At 59.3% G+C, this 21,774-nt stretch overlaps 1 protein-coding gene across 3 annotated transcripts in view; it reads right to left on the bottom strand.

Annotated features, from left to right (window-relative positions):
- The window catches only part of DOCK1 (dedicator of cytokinesis 1), a 341,306-nt gene that overhangs the window by 222,851 nt on the left and 96,681 nt on the right, over nt 1-21,774 (bottom strand). For all 3 annotated transcript variants that reach the window (XM_028512883.2, XM_036027442.1, XM_036027443.1), the window contains exon 24: nt 1,091-1,161. In XM_028512883.2, the coding sequence (XP_028368684.1) occupies nt 1,091-1,161 (71 nt within the window). The remainder of the gene's footprint in view (nt 1-1,090; nt 1,162-21,774) is intronic.

The following is a 21,774-nucleotide window of genomic DNA, read 5'->3' as shown; positions in this document are numbered from 1 at the left end:
CCAGGGACCGGGTTCCTCCCTGTCTCGCTCAGGGCCCTGACCGGCGCTGTCTGCCTCCGGAAGCAGAAAGCCAACGTGTCCACGCGGGACAGGAAGTGCTCAGGCCCACTGGACACAGGATGATCCGGGGAGGAGAGCACCCCCCGCCGGGCCCGCCACCCGTCCCGTCCAGGGCACGAGGGGCCTGTGGTGGCCGCGGTCGAATGCGCAAGGGATGAGCATGTTTCATCCAGTGTAACTGTCGGGGGAGGCAGGCCCCTTCACTAATATCCAGGTGGCTCTTCAGGCTGGTAACGACGGTGCCGTCACCTCGATGTATCTTGTGTCAAATGTTACAACAAGAACAAAAACGGACAAAAACGGTGCTGCCGACGACCAGGATCACAAAGACCGTGCACCCTCTGGCCCTTCCAGAGGCAGCGATGTCCACCCAGGGGACCTCTGAGGACGGGCGTGGGGTGACGGTGGCACCACCGGGGCTGAAAGGAAGGACCCGGTCCCGGCCTCCCTCCCGGGTCTGGAAGCCCGGTGACCAGCTTCCCCCGAGTTTGTTTGCTTGTCTGTTTCCAACGTTATCTCAGGTGGCGTCTGACTCTTGGGCCTGAGACCCCCAGCCCCTCTGCTCCCCAGCCGGGGGCCCCCACAGGGCAGCGCTGAGAGTTACGACAAAGAGGAGGGGGGCACGGATATCCAAGGCCTCCTGCCAGACTCTCTAGGCGCTGAAAACACAACCCAGACCCCCCAAGTATGTCTGAAAGTCACACCCTGAAGAAGGCCAAATGCCAAATGTGCGTCAGGTGCCCGCTGGGCTGCACAGAACCCTTCCGAGAGGAGATGTGGCGACTGGAGACGGGGGGGGGGGGGGGGGGGGGTGCCCCGGGGGCGGGGGGTGCCCCGGGGGCGGGGGGTGCCCCTTCCAGACGAAGTCCTACTTAGGGACGGGCTGCAGCCGCCAGCACACATTCACGGCACCGACCCCTGCTGGCGGGAGACGGAACCGCGAGCGTCTGGTTGACTAAATGCCCCGAGGAGGAGGAGGAGGAGGAGGAGGAGGACCGAGGGAAGGCTGCAGCCCGGGGCGCCCCCTTACCTGAGCTCTTTGGGGTCAAACACCAGCTTCACGTCGTTGACGATCGTGGGCAAGTACTTCAGCGCTGCCCCCTGCAAACCGAGAGCAGAGGAGACTGCTGAGGCCGAGGCAGCTGCGCAAAGACTCACGTGAATTTTTAGCGGCTGTGAAGAACCCCCGCATTCCAAGGAGAGAAAGGTCACATTCCAGATCACACTCTGATGGCCAAACATGACGGAAAACAAAAAATAAACCTATGATCCCGAACAGGGGTCACTTGCTACCATCTCGGCACAGAATAATAATCATAGTCACAGCGCTAGACGCCAGCACTCAGGACCTGCTGGCACACGCCTGCCCTGGAAGCTGTCCCGTGATCTCCTCTCCGACCCGAGCGAGGCTCCATACAGCACGTGCAGACCTGTGGCCGCGGCGGCGTCCTGGACCGTTCAAACCACTGCCACGCTCTCATTTCCAGCCATTACAGTGACGGCCCTCGTTCCCTCCAGGTCGGTTCTCCTGTGTGTGTCTGTGCAGCTCTTAGGTGGGAATCATTTTTTTGTCTGTAGTAACGCTACTTCTCACATCGATACTATGTATCTTCTGGAAAACCCACACTTGGAAAAATCAGAGGGATGGTAATAACGCTACATGCTACACTTCCACATTTTCTCTCTAATTCCAGCAAGAGGCCAGCAGGAAGCGAGGGGTGCTGGGAGGTAAGGAAACTGACGACGGAGACATCAATTACTTTGCCCTTGGTCACTCGGCCCGGGCGGAAGTGGGCCAGAATTAAGATTCGGTCGGATGGGAAGCCAGAGCCTCTGCCTCCTCATCCATGTCCATCCGGGGAAGGTCCTGCATGTTAGGGGTTCTGGCCGGGACTGTGCGCCACCCCCTGCCCCCCCCCCCCAAGACCCTGACTCCTTTCACATGGCCGGCTCCCACTCCCTGCACGAAACAGAGGAAAGTAACAGGCGTGCGTAAATACCTCCAGGGGTTGTGTCAAAGCTGAAAACCAATGGAAAGCAGAGCAGGAGAGCAGCCCAAACACTGGAGAATACAACACCCGTTACCTAAACAACTGTCAGCCCTGTTTTCCAAAAACAAGTAGGCAGACACCCAGGTCAAACACAATGCCCTGAATGTATACGGCCAATTAAGTGATGTACAACCAAGGACCCCAGGCTGCCCCTCCCCCGCCACCTGATGAAGTTCATTGCATACCTCACATTCTATGTAACAATAAATGAATCATATATCTTCAATGTAAAATGTAAAACTATGAAACCTCTAGGAGATACTTGTGACTTCAGATTAAGCAAATACCTCTTCGATTTGACACCAAAAGCATAACATGCAAAAAAATGGATAAATTGCATCTTATCAAAACAAAGAGCTTATGCTAAGATAAAAATTAATAAGAATAAGAGCAAAGCTGCACACTGGAAGAAGTAACCACAAGTCGCACATCTGACAAATATTTGCACCCAGCATATTCAAAGAACTCTTAAAACTCAGTAACAAGAAAGCACTCTTACCCCCAAAATGAGTCAAAGACCTGATGAGATGCTTTTCCGGAGGAGATACCAGGACGGCAGGTAAGCAGGTGGAAGGATGCCAGCGTCCCGAGTCACCAGGAAGTGCAAATTGGAACCCCCGGACGGGACGTCCCCGGCACCCACCGGAGCTGCTCCAACAAGCCCCCCCCCCCACCCCGGCAGGATGGAGCGCGGTCTGCAGACACTGGTCTCAACAGGAAACCAGCTCAGCAGCTTCGGAAACGCACTGGGCAGTTTCTGACAAAGCTCGATGAACCCTCTCCACGCGGCCTGCAAACGCACCCCTGAGCACTGACCCAGTGAAACGAAAACTTCTGATCATCCAAAACCCTGAACATCAACGTGGGTGGCAGCTTCACTTGTACCCGTGAAAAACTAGAAACATGCTCAGTGTCCCCCGGGAGGGGGATCCGCACAATAAATGATGCGCCACTCAGGGACGAGAAATGAGCAAGATTTAAAAGCCCACGGGAACACACCACACAGCACACACGAACCTCAAATGCACTCTGAGAAGTAGAGGCTACATACAAGTCATTTCATTTGTAGAACATTCTGGGAAAGGCAACACTATGGGGGTCAAAGACAGTGGTTGTTGGGGCTGGAGGCGGGGGAGCTCTCATCTACCTTGGGAACGGGAGGAAGGAGGGGGTTAATGGAACTCTTCTCTGTAAGACTGCAAGCACACTACCCCTTCATTTCACCACTGAGCAGAAATATATGTACTACCCGGACGGACAGGCATGGGACACACCGGAGAGGATGCTGGCACGGGGCCTCACCTCCGGTGCCTACGGGTCACGCGGTCAGATTCAGGTGGCTTCCAGTCTCCTGACCCGGAAGATGTGAGGGCGGTGCACGTGCCGGACACCCTCCCCGGAGCCCCACTCCACTGGCACAGCGAGCCCTCGGGACAGCCCCCGGGAGGTCTGTGATTCCCCCCTTTCTCAGGCAAGAAGGCAGAGGTGCAGACCAAGGGGTATCACTGGCCCGAACGCAAACTGCTCGGACTTGCAGCCGTCCGTCCACCTGCAAGGTCACGGTGAGACCACACAGAGGCCAGTGCTCCGCGGTCAGGACAAGAGAGGACAGGGGGCGGGCGGGGGGGCAGCCTTCTGCACTGCAGAACCGCTCGCCTGGCCCCCCCCCAGGAGCTGACCCCAGCTCCATGCTCGCCGGCCGGTCACAGGAGCCCGACGGCCTGCGCCGAGATGCGACTCCTGAAAAGAGCATTGCACTGAAACAACCCCATTCAGGCTCCGAGAGTCCTGCTTCCGCAACCTCGAGGGCGCTTCCGGAAACGGGCATCTAATAACGAGCGTTTGCACGGACGGCTGACTGCTCGGGTCTGCGGCGTCTCGTGGAATCGGTGCCGGTGCCGAGGGCGAGGAGCTCGTCGTTGGCACGGTGCGGGGCGTTTCATCCCGCACCCAACTACGCGTCCTCTGCCTGCAGCGACCGGACTGACTCCGCGTCGCAGGACGAAGCAGACGAGACAGACTACACGGGCCTTCGGGGCCCACCTCCCACTCTCTGCCCCGAGGCCGCCGGGGGCTGCGTCAAACCTCTGGACGCGGGGGCCCGTGTCTGCTGTGACCCCAGGTCACACTAACGAAGGACAGCCAGCCTGCCAAGGGTCCTGAAGATAGGAGAACCTCCGTGACGCCCCGACAGATAGCGCTTCACACAAAACCACCTCTTACCTCTCAAGGACAGCCACCTCTCTCCTTTCCAACCTCGGGAGTGGCCATCCTTAGCTCCCCGGAAAGCTGGGCTCCCCCCCCCCACCCCGTGGGAGCAGGCAGCCAGGACCGGCAGAGGGGACTCCGGCACACACCCACCGCAGGCTCGCTGACGTCCTCACGGAGCCCGTGCCCCCGTCCGCTCAGGTTCCAGACCGCATCCAGCTCCGCCCGCTTCTAGCGCCGGCCCCTGGTCCGGAATCCCAGGTGTTCGGGGTCCCACCGGTGCTCACGGCGAGGGCACCCACCTCCTCTGCGGAGTGCGGCGGCTTCGCCCCAACCAGGCCCCCCTCCCAGAGGAACGAGCTGCGGCCTCAGGAGCCTCCTGAGGTGGAGGTGCAGGGCAGGGCGCCCCACGGACAATGCGGGGCTCCTGCCGGCGGACAGACGGCAGCCAGAATCTTGCCCACGGAAGGAAGCCTCCAGGTATAGAGGTCCCGGGGGCCGGCAGGAGAAGCCACTCCGGCAGGAGCTGCGGAGCCACGGGGCAGGGCTCCGGGCTGGGGGCCAGGTGTAGGGGCCCAGAGCGGGCTCGGGGCTCTGGCGGTCGCAAGCAGCGCTCCTCAGGGTAAAACCTGGAGGCTCGCGGCACCTGCCCGTGTGGCCGGCGGGAGAATGGTGAGCAGGGGAGAGAGCTCAGCGTCCCAGCAACCCCGCCTGCTGCCCAGCGGACACTGGCCCGCACCATCAGTCACTGGAGGGGGTGGGATGGGGGGGGGGTGTGCAAACACCGACGCGGCACCCGGCCGCAGGCATCTCACGGGCTCTCAGGCACAACGCTCCGTCCGGTGAGGACTTTCACGCACAAAGTCCTACAGAAAGTGATAATATTCGGGAGAATCGCGTGTCAAATCACGAAGGAGTCAGGATGATGGGGACAGAGGGTAATAGAGGTTTGTTTCTCTTTTTGTCTCATTCTCATTATTCTTTTGTGAGTCGGCTGCTTATTTAATAAAATCCTGCTCAGAACGTGTGAGGATCTTTTGAGTGGTGGGTGGGGGCCGGGACCCCAGGGTGTGTCCCAGGCCCTGGCCGGGTCCCTGCAGGCAGTGGGACGGTCCCCAGGCCATTCACTGGAGGTGGGAGGGGGTGGGGGATGGTAACGGGGCGTGAGGCCTGTGGAGGTGCCCTAGAGTCAGGGCACCTGGTGTGGACTGGGGCCTCTCCCTTCACCGCCGGGCTGGCCTGTGAACCCCATCACGGAGAGGGCGTGCCCTAGTGCCAGGGGCTGGAGCCGGGGGAGGGAGCTGCCCGACAGGAATTCGGGCGACTTCACTGCCTTCACCTTTCCCTGCTCACTGCCGGTTCCTTAAGTCATTAATTAAGCTGATCAAATCAATGTGTGCTTCCTGAGAAAGTAATTTCTCCAGATTTGACTTTAAACCTATTTAAGTCAACGTAATGGCAGTTTAAGTCCTGGCTCGCTTCGCTCTTTGAACTTGGCAAAGCTTTCATCTGTCCCTCCAGGGCCGGACAAGTCCAATTCCCAGTGCCTCCGGGCCTCGGGGCCATCGACGCATGGGCTCTGACACGCGGACGTGCTGAGAAATGCGGTGAGTCCCGGCGCACTCCGGCACAGCACAACGGCTCCGGGGGAAACTGAAATTACCTCCAACACAACAGGGCTCCCCACCGCTGAGCACCGATGAAGAGCCAGCAAGCCCGGGACAACACCCACAGACCGAACTACAGAGAACCGTGGCCAGCAGTAAATTATGTGTATTTACGTTAAAGGACAGGCAAGACTTCCGGTCAAGGTGGCGGCACGGGGGAACACGGCTCGCGTCCCTGCACACCCGCATCAAAATTAAAACTAAACCGCAGGACAGCCGTCACTCAGAACCAGCAGAAATGCAAGTCCTGCAACTGCGGGATTCAAGGAGAAACCACATCGAGACCGGTGGGAAGGGCAGAGACGTAGAACAGGCTGGCCCCACGCACACGTGTGACAACATCGAGAGGCATGTCTCAGGGGGGAGGAGTCTCAGCCCCATTACGGGCCCCCTGGCCCAGGCCAGGAGGAGGAGTCACCATGACTTCCTGCTGCAAACACCAGCAAGGGTCGGGGCTGTGGAAGGAGCTTCTGGAGCCCCCAGCAGCTCCCCTGAGAAGGCCCCCACACAGACTCACTCCGACTCACTCCCTCTGAGCCCCAGCGCCGGGGCAGCGGATGGAAAGGTGTCAGAGGCGTACGGGGAGCAACCAGGGCGAGAGGCGGGGGGGGGGGGGGGGGGGGGGGGACACAGCTTTCTCCCGGACAGAAGTGCCGGCAGAGGCCGCTGTTCCTTTTCTGAGCCCGCGCTCCCCCTCCCCCGAGCCAGCAGGCGGGCACCGTATGTGAGACGTCATCCACCTGGCTCTCACTGTCTGCCCCGCCCTGGTGATTCCCCCAGGCCCTGCCTCCCCCAACCTTCCGGCCCACCCAGGCCATTCCTAGAGGTTTATCCATACAAGTGGACTGTGCTTCAGAGTTTCCTGAATTCTGTCAAACAAGCAGCATCCGGCCTCGGTGAGCACCATACCTCTCACTAAGCTGCCCCAGAGTAGCCAAAGAACATACACGCATGACCCACAGACGTGGACAACGGTGGAAGGATTGATTGCCTGAGAGAGGAAGGGAGTGGGGGTGGGGTGCTGGGTGGGGGAGGGCAAAGGGGGGAAATTGTGTAATTTAATAAAAAAGAAAAGAACAAGGTAAGAGGCTGGGTGTCCCCTTTAAAACAGGGTTCACTGCGTAACACCCATGTAGCCGACTGGGCAGCCAGCACCCGCAGCTCTGAGGACGGGCGGTGTGGCGGGAGCTCAGCCACATTGTGGCCGGAGGACAGGAAACACGGAGAGACCCATGTTTCAGAGGTAGAAAAAGGAAACACGTAAGATGATTAAGAAAAGCCTACAAAAGTCTCTTAATTGCTGGCCTAACTTAGATTACAGAAATTAGACAAATACTCTCTTTTCTAAGCAAACCGAGGGGTCATGCATCTCATGAGAATGTCAGCGCAATCCGAACGGTAAACCAAAAAGGAAACGCGCCCTTCCTCGCGAGTATCGGTTTAACGTTGTGTCTCTCTGCCTAAAAATATTACCGCTGATGATGATTAATAGACACTATTTTAGGGTAAAGTTCAGGCTAGATTATTCAGTATAATTATTTTAATTAAATCCATTAGCATATCTTTATATAAGATTACAAGAGCTATCAATGATGCCAAATAAGTTTTTCTTGAATAATGTATGAAGCAATTATTAATTTACATATTTCTCGAGAAAACACATATTCAAAGGATGCCATCGGAAGGTGTTGAGCTAAAACACTGCACGGGCCACAGATTCTCCTTTCCCGCTGCGGAGTGTTCCGTCTCTGGAAGGTGGGGGGCGTGGCCTCAGGAGCAGCAGCCCAGCGTGAAGGAGGAAAAGGTGGCACAGCCAGTTTGGCCGACGGGTGCCCCTGGACCCAGGCCTGTGCGTCTGGCGGAGAGTGGGTGACCGGGGGCAGCTGGCCGCACACACGCCTTCACACGCCTGAGGGAGGGGAGGGCAGCTCTCGGGAGCGGGAGCAACGACAGGTCAGGATGCAGAGCAAAAGAAAGACGGCAATGGCGGCCACACCCTCTCTTCCTTCCACCCTCTGAACCACAGCCGGCCTGCGCCCGCTGGAACTCACACCTAAAATACCCCGTCTCTGTAATCAAGCTTCCTGGAAGCAGGGTCTCCTCTGCAAAGTGGCACTTGCCTCTCCACCACCCACGCGACGGTCCCTTTCATCACAAGTGTCGCCCGGTGGTGGGAGGGCGTTGCTCCTACGAGTCATTTCAGACACGGACTTCACAGAGGCTGAAGCAAGAGTGATGAAAACCGCACGGACCCCTTCCTGCAACCTGTCAGTGAACCCAGGACGAGCTCCTGCACTGAGAATTGGATCCGTTACGGCCAAACAACAGAAGAAAAGATAATTGGCCTTGCTGATCATTAGTGAGAATCAAAACTGCAGTGACTTACCATCTCACGTCCGGTAAGGTGGCTACAATGAAAAAAAAAAATAAACGAATAGATAAATCACAGGCGTTGGCAAGGACAGGGAGGAATCCGAGCCCCTTGTGAACTGTGGGTGGGGAGGAAAAGGGCACAGCCACTAGCACGACGCCATGGACCGTCCTCAAAAAATGAACACCAGGATTGCCATGTGGTCCAGCAATCCCACTCCTGGGTTTGTACCCCAAAAATGAAAGCAGGATCCCAGAGTCACGGGCACACCCACACTCAACGCAGCACCATTCACAACAGCCCAGAGGCGGACGCAGCCCAAATGCCCATCGGCGGGCGGGTGGATAGAGAAAGTGCGACACTGCGCACACGCAACGGCACGGAAGTTGGCCTCGGAAAGGAGCAAGCCCCACGCAGGCTGCAGCGCAGACCAGCCCCAAGGACGCGATGCTCGGTGAAACAGGCCGGCCACGGAGTCACGAGCCCTGCTGGGCCCCGCTCACCCGTGGTGTCGGGAGTCCACCTCGGGGAGACCAGAAGCAGGACTGCGGCTGCCGGGGGCTGGCAGCGGGAGGGGAGGGGAAGCTGGTTAACGCGGACGGAGCTGAGGTTTTACAACACGAGGAAGTCCCCGAGATCTGTTCTCTCGACCGTGTAGCAGAGCGAGCCCCGCCTGCCGCACCCCACGCCTGACACCGCATGGACCGTCGATGTCGTGTCGGGCAGCCTTTGCCCCCACGGAAATGAGTGGGTGAGAGGCAACCTGTGGGACCACCCCTGGGGAACAGGGACAGCAGGCGACGGGTCCCCTTGATTCTCGGGACCACATTGCTATCATGGGGCAGGACCCCTGAGCACCACTGGCTCCTGCCATGAACATGTCAGGACAGCCTCGTACATGTGACACACACACCACACACACCCACACACGTAGGTTCATCGTCGCCATCGACCAGCGCCCGGCATTCCCAAACAGCTCCTAGTTGAGAAGCACCAGATTGGACGAGACCCTTCCCACCCATGTGGCTGCGTCACAGATGGGTCCCCAGTGGCCTGCAGCCCTGGCTGGACCACGATGACCCTCCCTGGGTGCCCATGTGGGCCCACAGCGGGGAGGCGCAGGTGTGCCCGGCTCGGCACCCCGCCCCTCCTCCACTCTCCGTGGTGATGCCAGGGAGGAGAGCGCGAACGAGCGAACGGCAGACCTACGAGACTGACCCCTCCTCTTCGGGGCCCCGGTGCTGCCCTTAACCCCCCATGACCCGCCTGCCAGGAATTAAGTGATGCTAAGCAGGTACATTACCGTAATCTTGGCGAGAATAAATCTGCATTACATTACCAAACGTTCTTTTCATGCTGTTACCGGCACGGCCGGGCATGCAGCTAGAGAGGGCCGCGGAGACACGCACAGACCTCCCGGTCGGCCCCCGCGGCCCCCAAAGGGGTGAGCAGTGGCTGCCTCTCTAGACAGCTCCCGGCAGGGAGGCAAAGCCTGCCTGACTTCTGGATGATGGCAATTTTCGAAAAAAGTCCTTGGAAACCAGAGGTCAACAGACAGGACGAAGGTTGCGTCTAAAAGCATCTTAAGAGCCTAAACCCCAGGGAGGCAGCTTGGACACAGCAACGGGAGACTAGGACATGTCCCCCCTGGGTTCTGCTCACGGTCTCAACAGACTCCCAGGACTGAGCCTTTGGGGTGCAGAACCGGAGGGAGAGGGCCCACGGGGGAGCGGGGGCTGGTGGGGAGGAGAAAGTCCACCCGTGGGTCTGTCGGTCAAGTGCCTAACCTCCTCCGCCCTCCCAGCCCCCTCTCGCTGCGCACCCCCCGATCCTCAAACAAACCCCCCCGAGATGAGGGCTAGGGGTGTGGACACACACAGCAGGCAGAGGGAGAGGGTGACGGGAGGTTCTTTGGGAGGAGGAAACTGGGGAAGCAGAGAGGGGCCCAGCCGGGGGGACCCAGGCACCCCCTTCGCACTCCCACACCGACCCTGAGCCACGTGCACACGGGCTGCCCTGCGTCCCAGACGCTGACCTGCCCACAGCAGGTGACACCACGTGCCTCCCGGCTGAGTTCCCGTCCTAACGCCCGGCACCCACGGCTGTGGACTTATTGGGAAACAGAGTGTGTGCCAGTGAAGTCACACTCAGATGTGGTTGTGCTAGGTGAGGGCAGGCCCCCGGCCCAGTGCCCAGGTCCTCAGGCAGGAGAAGGGCAGGGACACTCCCACACCACACCATGGTTTCCAGCAGTGACAGGCCAGCTCCTCGGAAACGGTGCGGGGCCTCGAACGGTTTCTATGACGAGGACGAAAGGAGCGTCGTGATGCCCCTGCTCCTGCTGCCTCGTCACGGGGACGGCCACTTCCGCCCTGAAGCCTGGCACCATCCATGCCTGCCAAGGCCTTAGTTAAGCCAGAGGCAATACCATCGAGCCAGGCAGAAGTCCAAGGACACCAGGGAGGGCAGCCACCCCCGTGTCCTCGACCCCGGGCACCGTCTCGGAACGCCACCCTGAATGTGTGCTCCCATTCTTTTCCGGAGTGCCGTGTCCAATCCGTGCCTCGGCAAACACCTACTATTTAAGTCAGAGAATTCAAAACATGGACACGGAAATTAATAACTTTTAAAAAAAATGTACTCAGATGTGCGACGGGGAATATTTATGAATGCTGCCAACCTTACAAAGTGCTTTGGGTTAGGTAATTAAAATTTCTTCTGCAGGTCAGGCGGCCTCGTCCTCCACATGAAAAGCTGGTGGGGGAGGGTTAATCATCGCTGTCCCCAGACGCCAGCGCCGGGCAGCGTCGCTCCCGGAGACCAGGGCATCGTCACCCCTCGGCTCCCGAGGGCCCTCCCCCGCCCCTCCGCACACCCCGGCCTCGTTAAAGATCCCCACGGCCTGCAAAGGCGGGAGCCAGCCCAGCGTCCTGCTCTCCGGGGGGCCTTTCCTTCCTGGTATCTTAGATGTTGGGGCGGAGTCCTCAGTTCTGGGGTCCCTGAAGAAGGAGGCAGGATGCCACGGGGGGACCCAGGTGATGAGGGTGAGAGAGAGGCTACGAATTCCAGAACTCCGTGGTTTGGTTGTCACAGTTCCTGCGAGTTGGCTGGTGATGCTGCGGTACTCACTCACTCACTCACTCACTCAGTCACTCATTCATTCATTCACTCGCTCACTCACTCACTCATTCACTCACTCACTCAGTCACTCACTCACTCAGTCACTCATTCACTTATTCACTCGCTCACTCGCTCACTCACTCACTTACTCATTCACTCGCTCACTCACTCAGTCACTCATTCATTCACTCAGTCATTCATTCACTCATTCACTCAGTCACTCACTCAGTCACTCATTCACTCACTCACTCAGTCACTCATTCATTCACTCATTCATTCACTCACTCACTCATTCACTCACTCATTCACTCACTCACTCACTCAGTCACTCATTCACTCACTCATTCACTCGCTCACTCACTCAGTCACTCATTCATTCACTCAGTCATTCACTCAGTCATTCATTCACTCATTCACTCAGTCAGTCACTCATTCACTCACTCGCTCACTCAGTCACTCACTCACTCACTCATTTACTCGTTCAGTCATTCACTCAGTCATTCATTCACTCATTCACTCAGTCACTCACTCACTCACTCATTCACTCAGTCACTCACGCACTCATTCACTCACTGATTCAACCAAAATGTGCTGATTAACTGGAAAATATGCTAAACCCCAAAGAGGACTGCTGAGCAAGGATGTGGACCCTCTGGCCGAAACCTTCCAACACCAGGTGTTTCTTCGTCTCTTCAGTGGGTCTGACCACTGAGGGCGGGGCGGCGCCGACCCTCGGCGGACATGGGGCTCCCCGTCCCTCTCAGACTCCAATGCCGCCGCCGTGGGACGGTGCTAGACACGGCAGTCACAGGAGAGGCACCAGAAAACCGTTATAACTGACTCTCCCAAAACCTGGCTCCACGGTTGTTTTCCAGGTACCACTAAAGGAAGGGACTGTTCCTCTCATGTTTTCTTTCCTGGATGCAGTTCAAATAAATTGGAGTTACTTGGAAAGGGCCATGGTTGTTGCTATTTTTCAGATGCAATAACAGAAATGATAGATTAATTTCAACCAAAGCGAGGGTTCACCGAAATACATAAAACCGGGCAAAAGTCAATAAATAACGCCGAGGTATCTGCTGTGTGTATAAACAGTAGTCAGGTTAATAGTTTTTAATCCTCTCTGACAGATATGTTTAACTCAGACCTGGGAGCAACATCCCTGTTTGCAATCTGGAAAAACAAAACAAAACAAAACAGTATTTTGCTCTAGAAGACAGGGCCACTTCCAAAAGCGGCTGAAGGAAGGGGAAATCTGGGGAAGGGACAGGAAACAGTGCAATGACAACACGTGAGAAAGACAAAAGCACCAACGTCCGACTGACTGACAGTCTGAGAGACTCCACAGGGTGCCTGGCCCCGAGGCAGAGGAGAAGCCGAGGCACCCGGAGGCCACAGGCTGGCAGCAAGTGAGCTCAGACTTACGGTGTTACCATGACACCTACAGCCGCCACACAGGGAACAGGGACCCTGCCGGCTCCCACCCCGTGTTTGCGAAGCACGCATCAGACGGAACCAGAGAAACCGCGGTATTACCTACAAAAGGAACTTACAGATGACCGCTGCATTCACCGGGAAACGAAACGACATGGTCTCCAGCAAAGGAAGGAACTCAGCGCTGGGTCTGCGGAGGTCCGAGGTCTGACAAGCACATCGGTGCGTGGAAAGGACGAGGAAGGGAAACGCTGAGCGTGAAACACCCCCTTCGCCCCCAAGATCTGTATTTGCACCCGAGGGGTCGTTGATCTCTCTAATGACCAATTAACACCAAAGCGACTTGGGTTCCCCTTGAAACAGACGGCCCTAAAGAATGCAGACTCCAGCTCCGTGCTGCTGCTCCCGATGCACCAGACCAACGCTGCAAACACCTGGCTGCCACCCCAAACCCCACAGAACAGTCACCGAAGAGGAGGCGATGGGGAATGCTTCCTTCAAATAAAGTTTGTTGCCCAAAGCTCCCCGGATGCCCTCAGACTCAAGAAGCCCCTCCCTCCCACCTCGGGCCGGCCTGAACTGAGCTCTGGAACACAAGTCCAGGATTCTTCCAGGACCCCCTCCGTCCTGACCAGGATTCACCCTAAAGCTCCAGGGACCAACCCCGCTCCTCAGCGTCCTCCCCGGGAGGACGCACAGGGCCGCCCTCGCCTGGCCCGCCCTTCAGCACCACGGACAGCGCCCGGCACAAACTTCTGGGGCCTGGTCAAGGGCAGGTTAGACCTGACACAGACCTGGGAGTCTGTGGTTGCACTGATACCTTTTCGATCTAAAAACGCGTCATCCTGCTCAGGACAAACGCCAGCAGTTTCAGCGCTGTGATCGGGAGACCGTGTAGCAAACTCGACCCCAGGTCAACAAGGCCACGGAAACGTTCCTCACGTTCTCTCGCCTGTCGTCACAACAGCACAACAGGACAGAAAACTACCCTGTTCCAAAGCTCTGACAGCTACTGCAAGGTTTTAAGTAACTTTTAACGGGTTTTCCTTTTTCTCCTACGTATCGCAGGAATGTATTTGGAAGAAGAAGAAATCACCTTAGGAAACACAGAAAACAGAACCACTCATCACCTTCCATTTAGCCTTTTATACGAGTGAACAGGGAACTCACGTACAATCACATCCACACGGAGAACTCACCTCACCACACTCTGCTGTATTAGCTAGCCGCAGGAGGCACCCCTCCTCGCTGCGAAGTTCACCTGGTGAGTCTGTCGTGTGACTGACTCCTGTTTCCATCGCCAACCGTTCCTCAGACCGAAGTGGTCAGGTCAGGGGTCCGAAGCAAAGGGGGTAGCGGGCGCTAGGCCCTGGGCACACACACTCCAGCCACACAGCGAGGGGGGCCTGGCCCAGCAGGGGGCCCGGCCGGTGTGGGGGGGGTCCAGACAGTGACAGCCAGGTGTCCCACCCGCCGTGGAGGCCAGCGCAGGAGCATGCTCGGAGTCAGCTCCAGCTCAGGGATTCATCCATCACAGGTACGGGTGCCCGTGGCGTGCCAGGCCGAGCACTTGGCAGCCAAGAGCTGCGGTCTGCTAGACCAGCCGGCCAGCCAGCGGCCGCTGCCAACACACCTGCTCACCGGGGTCCGACAGACACACAGCTTTGCGGAGGCCCCTGGGGACAGCAGCACGGAGCACCGGGTACCAGGGACAAAAGTGTCAGCAGGCAGCGACGCCCAGGCAAGCACGAGCACAGCGTGGCCGGGGGCGGGCGGCCCCTGTGGGGCTGAGCAGAGACACCAGAGGGCACTCAGAAGAGTGGGGGGCCGGGGGGGGCTGATGATGCTCACAGCCAGTGAGGAGGGGACGTGCAGGGGTGGAGGGGACAGGAGCCCGGCACACACGGCTGCTGTCAGCCCCGAGTCTCCCCCCAGGCCTCTGTGTGCTCTCCCGCTGATGCAGACCCAGGCAGACCCCTCACGGGGCCGGGGAGGGCGGTGACGGCACCTCCACGAGCTGAGGAGGGGGACTGTGTCATCCAGGAGACCTCGTCCTCGTGACCGCGGTTAACGTCCCCTGGCCTACGGCGCCAGCGCCCGTCACGGTGACGGACAGAAAGGAGGAGCTAAAATAGCAAAAGGTGCAACTTGGAGAAGGGAGGGGCCGGGACTCCTGTTCCCCTCTTCCGGGCCAGCTGCTGGCCTGCACAAAGCCTCCGCGTGTCCAAGCGTCACGGGGGCAGAAGGAGGGCCGCCCGGGGGATGGCTGCTCAGATTCCGGGGGGCACTGTCCCGAGAGGATGCGCACCTTCTGGAAACTCTCCCAGCCGACACCGCCCAAGGGGTGCACTGCCCAAGGGGAACGCCCCCCAATAAAAGTGGTTTTGGAAAGCAGTCCCAAGGGGGCACGACTCTGTGTGTCTCAGGCAGTGCGGAAGAACTGAAAAGACCCCTAAACTGCTAGACCAAGACACAGGCATTTCCCCCAGCCCTGGGTTACGGACAGGAAATGCGTGGCTATCAAAGCCGCTGTCACTCGGAGGTGACAACCAAGCCAGGTCCATGTGACAGATGCCTGCTGGCAAGTCAGAGAAGAAATGAGCCAGGACAGGTAGGAAACAAGGACACGCTGACCCCTGCGTTGGATCTGATGCGGGGAGGGGAGTCTGGGGACCCGCCCTTTCTCAGACTTGGGGACCCCGGACGCAGGACGCAGGACGCAGGAAGCATCAAGGCCGGAGGCTTCACACGATCCAAACGGCCCCGAGCTGGGCCCCACAGGAGCGCCGGGCACTGAGCGGACCGCGCCACGGCCCACAGCCGCGGCTCCCAGGAAGGTGGGCGCCAGCGGGGCGTCCGTCACACGCCTCATGAAACCCTTCTCTCTCTCGATAAAGGAAATACAGTATTAGTGGATGGGGTCCGAGAAGCCTCTGAAAATAGTATTTATTTTGCCAAACCAGAGCACCAAGGGTTCAGGAACATTTCAAACGGAGATGACACGTTTAATTCGCAGAGATGACAAAACCTCATTTACGCGCCCCGCTGGGGCGCCGAGGGTTGACAGGGAGTGCGGGCCGGACGGGAGGTCACGGAAACAATTACCGGCTAATGAGCGGAGCCTGGCGGGGCGCGAGAGGGGCCGGGCAGGTGGCGGGCTGGTCAGCGCAATCCTCGCCCAGGACAAACACGGGACCGGAGGCGTCGTTTCACAGATAGTAAATCACTGAGTAGAAGAGCGGAAAGTCAGACGCAGAGTAAGCGAAACCGACTTTCGGCAGCCCGGCATCAAAAACGGGCTGTTAGAGAGAGGCTGGGGGTCCGGGGTGACCACGGACGGCCGCAGGCGCCTCTGAGGGGCCCCTCCAGGGAGAACACGCCCCCTCGGCTCCCAAGGAGAGCCTCTGGGCCCCGGCACTCGACCCCCACCCCCCGCCCCCGGGAACGGGACACTGTGCAGGTGCAGCGGACTCAGCGCACGGAAGACAGGCTCAGCCTCTCGGACAGCACGCGCCAGTTTGAGTATAAAAGCAAACAGCGCCAGACCCTGGCGCGGGGGGCTGCGGCGTGGGGGAGAGGTTGGTAACACCTCTGAAGGGGGGACGACGAATTCTCAAAAGACGAAACGCTCTTCTTCTCAGGCTCCCACAGGAGAGTCACAGCCCCACTGAGCATGCCGTCGGCAAGAACTCGGAACTCCAGCGCCGGATCACTGGATGGGGGGAGACCTGACCCCCTCCGTTCGGGAGCCCCCGGAGGCCACCGGGTGGGAGGAAGAGTGCAGGTGGACCGGGGTGCACGGGCGCCGGAAAGGATTCTTCTGCTCTGTTCAAAGTGCTGGCATGCAGCCAGGCCCGATCCGGCTTACGGGGTGCTCTGCCCACCCAAGCCTCGCTCCTCCGGCTGGCGAGGAGCCCGGCAGCCCAGCCGGGCAGGGGCGATCCCAGATTATGCATAAGTGGGGCGTGAAGGAGGCCTCGCTCCATTGCACCTCACAGCGCCAAAACAACGAGCTAGAGAAGAGATTTTAGACGCCACACTTCACGAATGTGAGGAGCTGCGGCTACTCAGCCCACGAAGGCACGGCCCTTGGAAAAGACCAACCATCGCACGCACGTCCGCCTCCGGGCAACCGAAAGGGCGTTAGCTCCCGGTGCCGGCGGCCGGCCATGCAGGCAGGCCTGCTCAAACGAGGCTTCGCCGGTGGTCACTGTCCGCTCTAAAGAGGTGACCGTGGCGTTTCCAGAAGAAGGATCCCCAAGTGCGGAGGGGACCTCGGAAGGGTCTCCACCCTTTCCCGGGCTCCACAGACGGGAACAGGAAGTTCGGCACAGTAACGGGTTTCTCTGCCTGGAGGCCCCGGGGCTGCCGCGGCTCCGATTCCAGACGAGAGAAGGGAAGACAGGCATTGGGACCTGGGGTCTTCCCTCCGAAGGGGGTGTGGGGGGGAACGTGACGGAAGCACCCGGCACAGCAGGGCCAGCTGCACAGGTGGCCTTTGGGCATCTCAACGTATGGGAGATATACCTCGACTCTTACTCGGCTTTCTGAAAGAGGGGCTGTAAACAAAAATCGTTCAAGTAGATCGAAGGCTCCAAACGAAGACGGAGGCTGCCAGAGCGGGAAAAACAAGGACGGCGTGCTGCTTCCGCTCCGCCGTCTGTAAACGTGAGGAAGGGTGAACGGGCCCTCCGTGCCCACGCCAGCTGTGCCCACGCCAGCCCTCGGGGCGCAGGGTGAGGCCGAGCCCTCAGGCCCCAGGGGCTCCGGTCCCCGAGTCTGGGGATGACCCACCACAGAGGAGACGCCTTGCCCGGCGTCTCCCGGACCCGATCCAGGGCTCCCTGCCCACCCTGCCCACCCTCCCCCAGACGAGGCTCAGCAGCCTGCAGGGCGCTGGCGAAGAGGAGGGTGCAGACCCCCCCCCGGGGCCACCAAGGAACACCGGGACCCCGGAAGTGACAAAGACAGGGTGCGGGGGGACAGGGCCGCCTTCCCGTCACATGACGATGCAGTCCCCCACGCATCCCGCCCTCCACACACACCCGGGAAACGGCCACTGGTTCCTCTGAACCCCTTTCCCACAGGCAGGCTGTCACTCTCGTGTTTTGTCCCTCCTCCGCCCGGCCAGGGCACCCCGAGGGGAGACAGGCTGCCGCCCCGAGTCCCTAGAAAGGCTCCCCCATGTCCCCCACCCCAAGGAATGGCTCCCGGTGCCAGTCACAGAACTCCGAGAGAGGACTCGCCAGACACTGGGAAAGCTTTTTCAATTAAAGACATATTTTACTTAAAAAATGTAAATGAGAAAAGTTATCCCGTGACAAAAATAAAAGCACTAGTGAAGAATTTCATGACATCGAATTTCTGAAAACTCATGTAATTTTCATATGGAGGGACTCCCAGGGGAAAAGTCCATTTCCCCCCTATTTCCTCCTTGGGAGATCTTGTCCTTTTCTGGAAATGTAATTTTAAGATTAAAAAAATAAACTCATCTCTCGCTCCTCGGTGAGTCACTCCAGGATGCCAGAGGCAGCCCTCTGACTGTCGGAACACCCCTCTCCCCTCTCAGCTCTGGGGCCCGGGGTGGCTCTGAGGCGGCCGGGCTCCTGCCCCCTGCTCCCCATTCGCCATGCTGCTGCAGCCCCTGCCTGCCCAGCGGCCGGTCCAGGGTCGCGCCTCTCCCCACAAGGCCCTCGGGGTGCTGGGCCAGGGGCGAATCCACGGCCTGCCACGAGCCTTGCCATGCAGCTCTGCAGGGGTCCGAGCCAGGCTACCTCTGCGTGTGCCTCAGAGGCACTCACGCGGTAAACGCTGAGCCCGCGCCTGCCACACCCACGAAGCGGACACGGACCTGGGGAAGCGCCTCGGGCTGCTTTCTCCGTGACAACTCCATGACGTCGAGCAGATGGCACAGCTGTCCCAGCTGCCTTGACGTTCTTCCCCCAAGAAGGGTCCGTCTGGCCACGCCCACAGAGGCAGCCGCTCCCCACTCCCTGCGCACACCTGGGCACCTGCCTGTCCCCGTCCTTGAAGGCCCGCCCAAGGTGGTGGGTGTCAGCGGACCAGAAGGCAGACATGGTGGTGGGGGGGATCTGCGGGAGTCTGTGCACAAGTCCCGCACCCCAAGAGGAACAGGCAGAGGACCCCAACGTGGGAGGGCCACCGGGAGGAGCACAGGAAGCAGAGAGTGATGGAGGGCGACGAGGAGGGGATGGAGAGGACATGGAGGCCAGGCCTGGAGCCGTCCGGGGTTGGGTGGGCAGGCCTGAGGGGCAGGTGCGTGCCCGGGGCAGGAGGAGGACCGGCAGACTCGGTGCACGCCCGTGGGGACCCTGCCCCCCAGGCCAGCTGGAGGGACTCCGCCTCGGCCCGGAGCACCGAGGTCCCGCCTCTGGTTCTGTGCGTGTCCTTAATGCACCTCTGCCGGCCACCTGGCTGGGCCTCTCAGTGTCACCCAATGCCGGGGAGTTCTCACCTGAGCAGCATCCAATTGGACAGGGACCTGACCCACCCAGCAGGTCCCTGTGTCCCGGAAAGGGTGCTACCCCTTCACAGGGGAAGATGCTCCCCATGGGGGCGAGTGGGGGGGGGTCTGGCCACGCACTTATCAGCGGTTCACTGCAAACACGCCACCGTAAAGGAGCAAGGCGCTCAGGAGCGATCGTGACCGAAGGGCTGGCGACAGGGAATCTCTGAGTGGGAGGCTCACGTGCATTCCTTGGCAGTACCTCGTGCGTTTTTGTTGCCTGCCTTTGAGAAGCCACCACAATAAACACAAATTCCATTTAAAAACAGCCCCGCTGCAGTTTCTGTTCACTCAAGATAGAGGCCACGGAAACCATGACAGAGAAGTTTTAGCAAGGGATCGCAAAGAGCGCCCAGCTCCCCCCCAGCCCTCGGCCCCAGGACGACCTCGCCAGCTGCTGCAGGGGAGGCGGGAAGGCGGGAAGGCAGGAAGGGTGAGTGCCCGGCACTCCCGGCCTAGACGCACCCAAAGGGGACACTGCAGGAAGGGCGTCCTGTAACCTGGAGCTCACCCACCGTCTGCTGAGCCACTGGGTCACCCCCATGTCCATCCTATGGGCCTGGAGAAACCACGGCGGCAGCAAGGAGAAGGGGCCAGCGGGGGGACCGCGTAATTGGCCAGACGATCTCGGGGTAACAGACGCCTCCTCCAAAGGACGCAGCAATGGCAATGCGTCAGCAGTGGTGACAAACCCAGGGACCACGCAAGAGGACCAGCCTGACCAACGGCTGTGGGAACAGCATGTGCCCCGTTTTAGTAGAAAATGAATCATTTCAAAGAAAAACAGTGGAAGACGTGACCGTCACCTGGTTTCTCAGACGTGGCGGCACCTTTGCATTTAATCTGGAATGGCGACCCCATGAAATGTGTCACGGCACAATGTCTGGGAATCCTATGAAAATGTCACTTTCAAAAATGATTTCCTCTCTTCCTGCGTTTGACCCAATCAGATGCTGGGATTGCTGTTCTTCCCTGACCATTCATACTGGAGAGAAGACAATGTAGGCTAAAAAAAAAAAAGTGGTGGCCCTAGGAATCCATCACGGCACCTAAAGGCTGCCCGGGCAGGGCCGGAACCTGCTGTGTTTTAATAAGATGTGCCTTTTATAGCCTTTTCCTTTGCCCTTTACTTCCACCCAAATGCAATGCACCGTGCTGAACGTGTAGGATTTCTCAGGGGAGGAAAATAACTCTACTTGAATTATAAAAGTGTCACAGCCACAGCTCATGGAGACGAATGCCGCTCGGCTGCTCCCCGGAATTATGCCGCCTGGCTCGGCGCCGGCAGCACCGCTGACGGATGCCGTGGGGCCAGTGGCGGCCGCGGGATGGGACCTCGGGCTGCGCCTCCCTCCCGGGGCCCCTCGGCGCCCGGGTCCGCCCCTGAACACACTCTGCTGTGACCTCCCCACGGCCCAGCGGTGACGATCTGAGAGCTTCTGAAATTTGAATCCTCATACAGCCCTCGACTTCATCAACAAGTACACAGACACAGTTCATTCCCCCCTAGGGGTCTGCAGGCTGGCTTTAGCCTGTGTGCCCGGCAGTCCGGGCCAGGGACGGCAGAGGCACCGGTCACACAAGGTCACAGATGCGCTGGCGCTTCCGCTCTGTGACCAAAGGCCAGGCCAGCCCCCCCAGCTAGCTGCTGCTGGCCTCTCCCTACTCACAGCAGGAGGAAGCCCCGCCTGCCCTTCCTGACTTCCTCCAGCCTTCCCCGTGGAGGGAGTGTGCCTCCTGTCCAAGCAGGCCCGTCAGGGCTCTCTGTGAGGACGGTGGCAGCCTCCAGGAGAAAGGCAGTCACTCCCCGTCCTCCAGGACCACACGCAGTGAGAAAACAGGGAGCCCGCAGCGACCCCTTCCCCTTGAACAGAAAGAAGGAACGGGGCCCAGGGTGAGGCTGTGCTTCCGCCACTGGACCGGACACAGCGAGCCTCCCTGGGGCCGAACCCCCTTCATGCACACCCGTGCCTCTCCTTCTGTGTGGCGCTACCGGGAGTTGGGTTTGGGTGACCAGAGGACCGTGGTGTCCCAGTAACCCCGGACGCCCAGCAGCGGCAGCGCCCTGGCCGTGAGCCCCTTCACCGCTGTGCTGTGTGTGCCACGCCTCCGGCCTCAGAGCCCGCTTGCCCGTGTCCCCCAGGTAACGTGCCAGGACACCGACCCACGTGGCACTGAATGTGCAGACTGGTGTGGAAGGAACTGACCTCTGTCTGACAGGGCTGAGTCCCCTTACCTGTAACATGAAAGTGTCTCTCCATTTACTTAGATGCCACTAGAGGCTTCTGCCACTTGTCATCCAGAGGCCTCAACCCACAGAAACTCAAACCACGAGAA

The sequence above is a fragment of the Phyllostomus discolor genome, chromosome 5, assembly GCF_004126475.2.
Source record: "Phyllostomus discolor isolate MPI-MPIP mPhyDis1 chromosome 5, mPhyDis1.pri.v3, whole genome shotgun sequence".
In the NCBI taxonomy this organism is placed as follows: Eukaryota; Metazoa; Chordata; class Mammalia; order Chiroptera; family Phyllostomidae; genus Phyllostomus; species Phyllostomus discolor.
The sequence above is the reverse complement of the archived record's forward strand: the minus strand, read 5'-3'. Positions and strand labels throughout refer to the sequence as shown.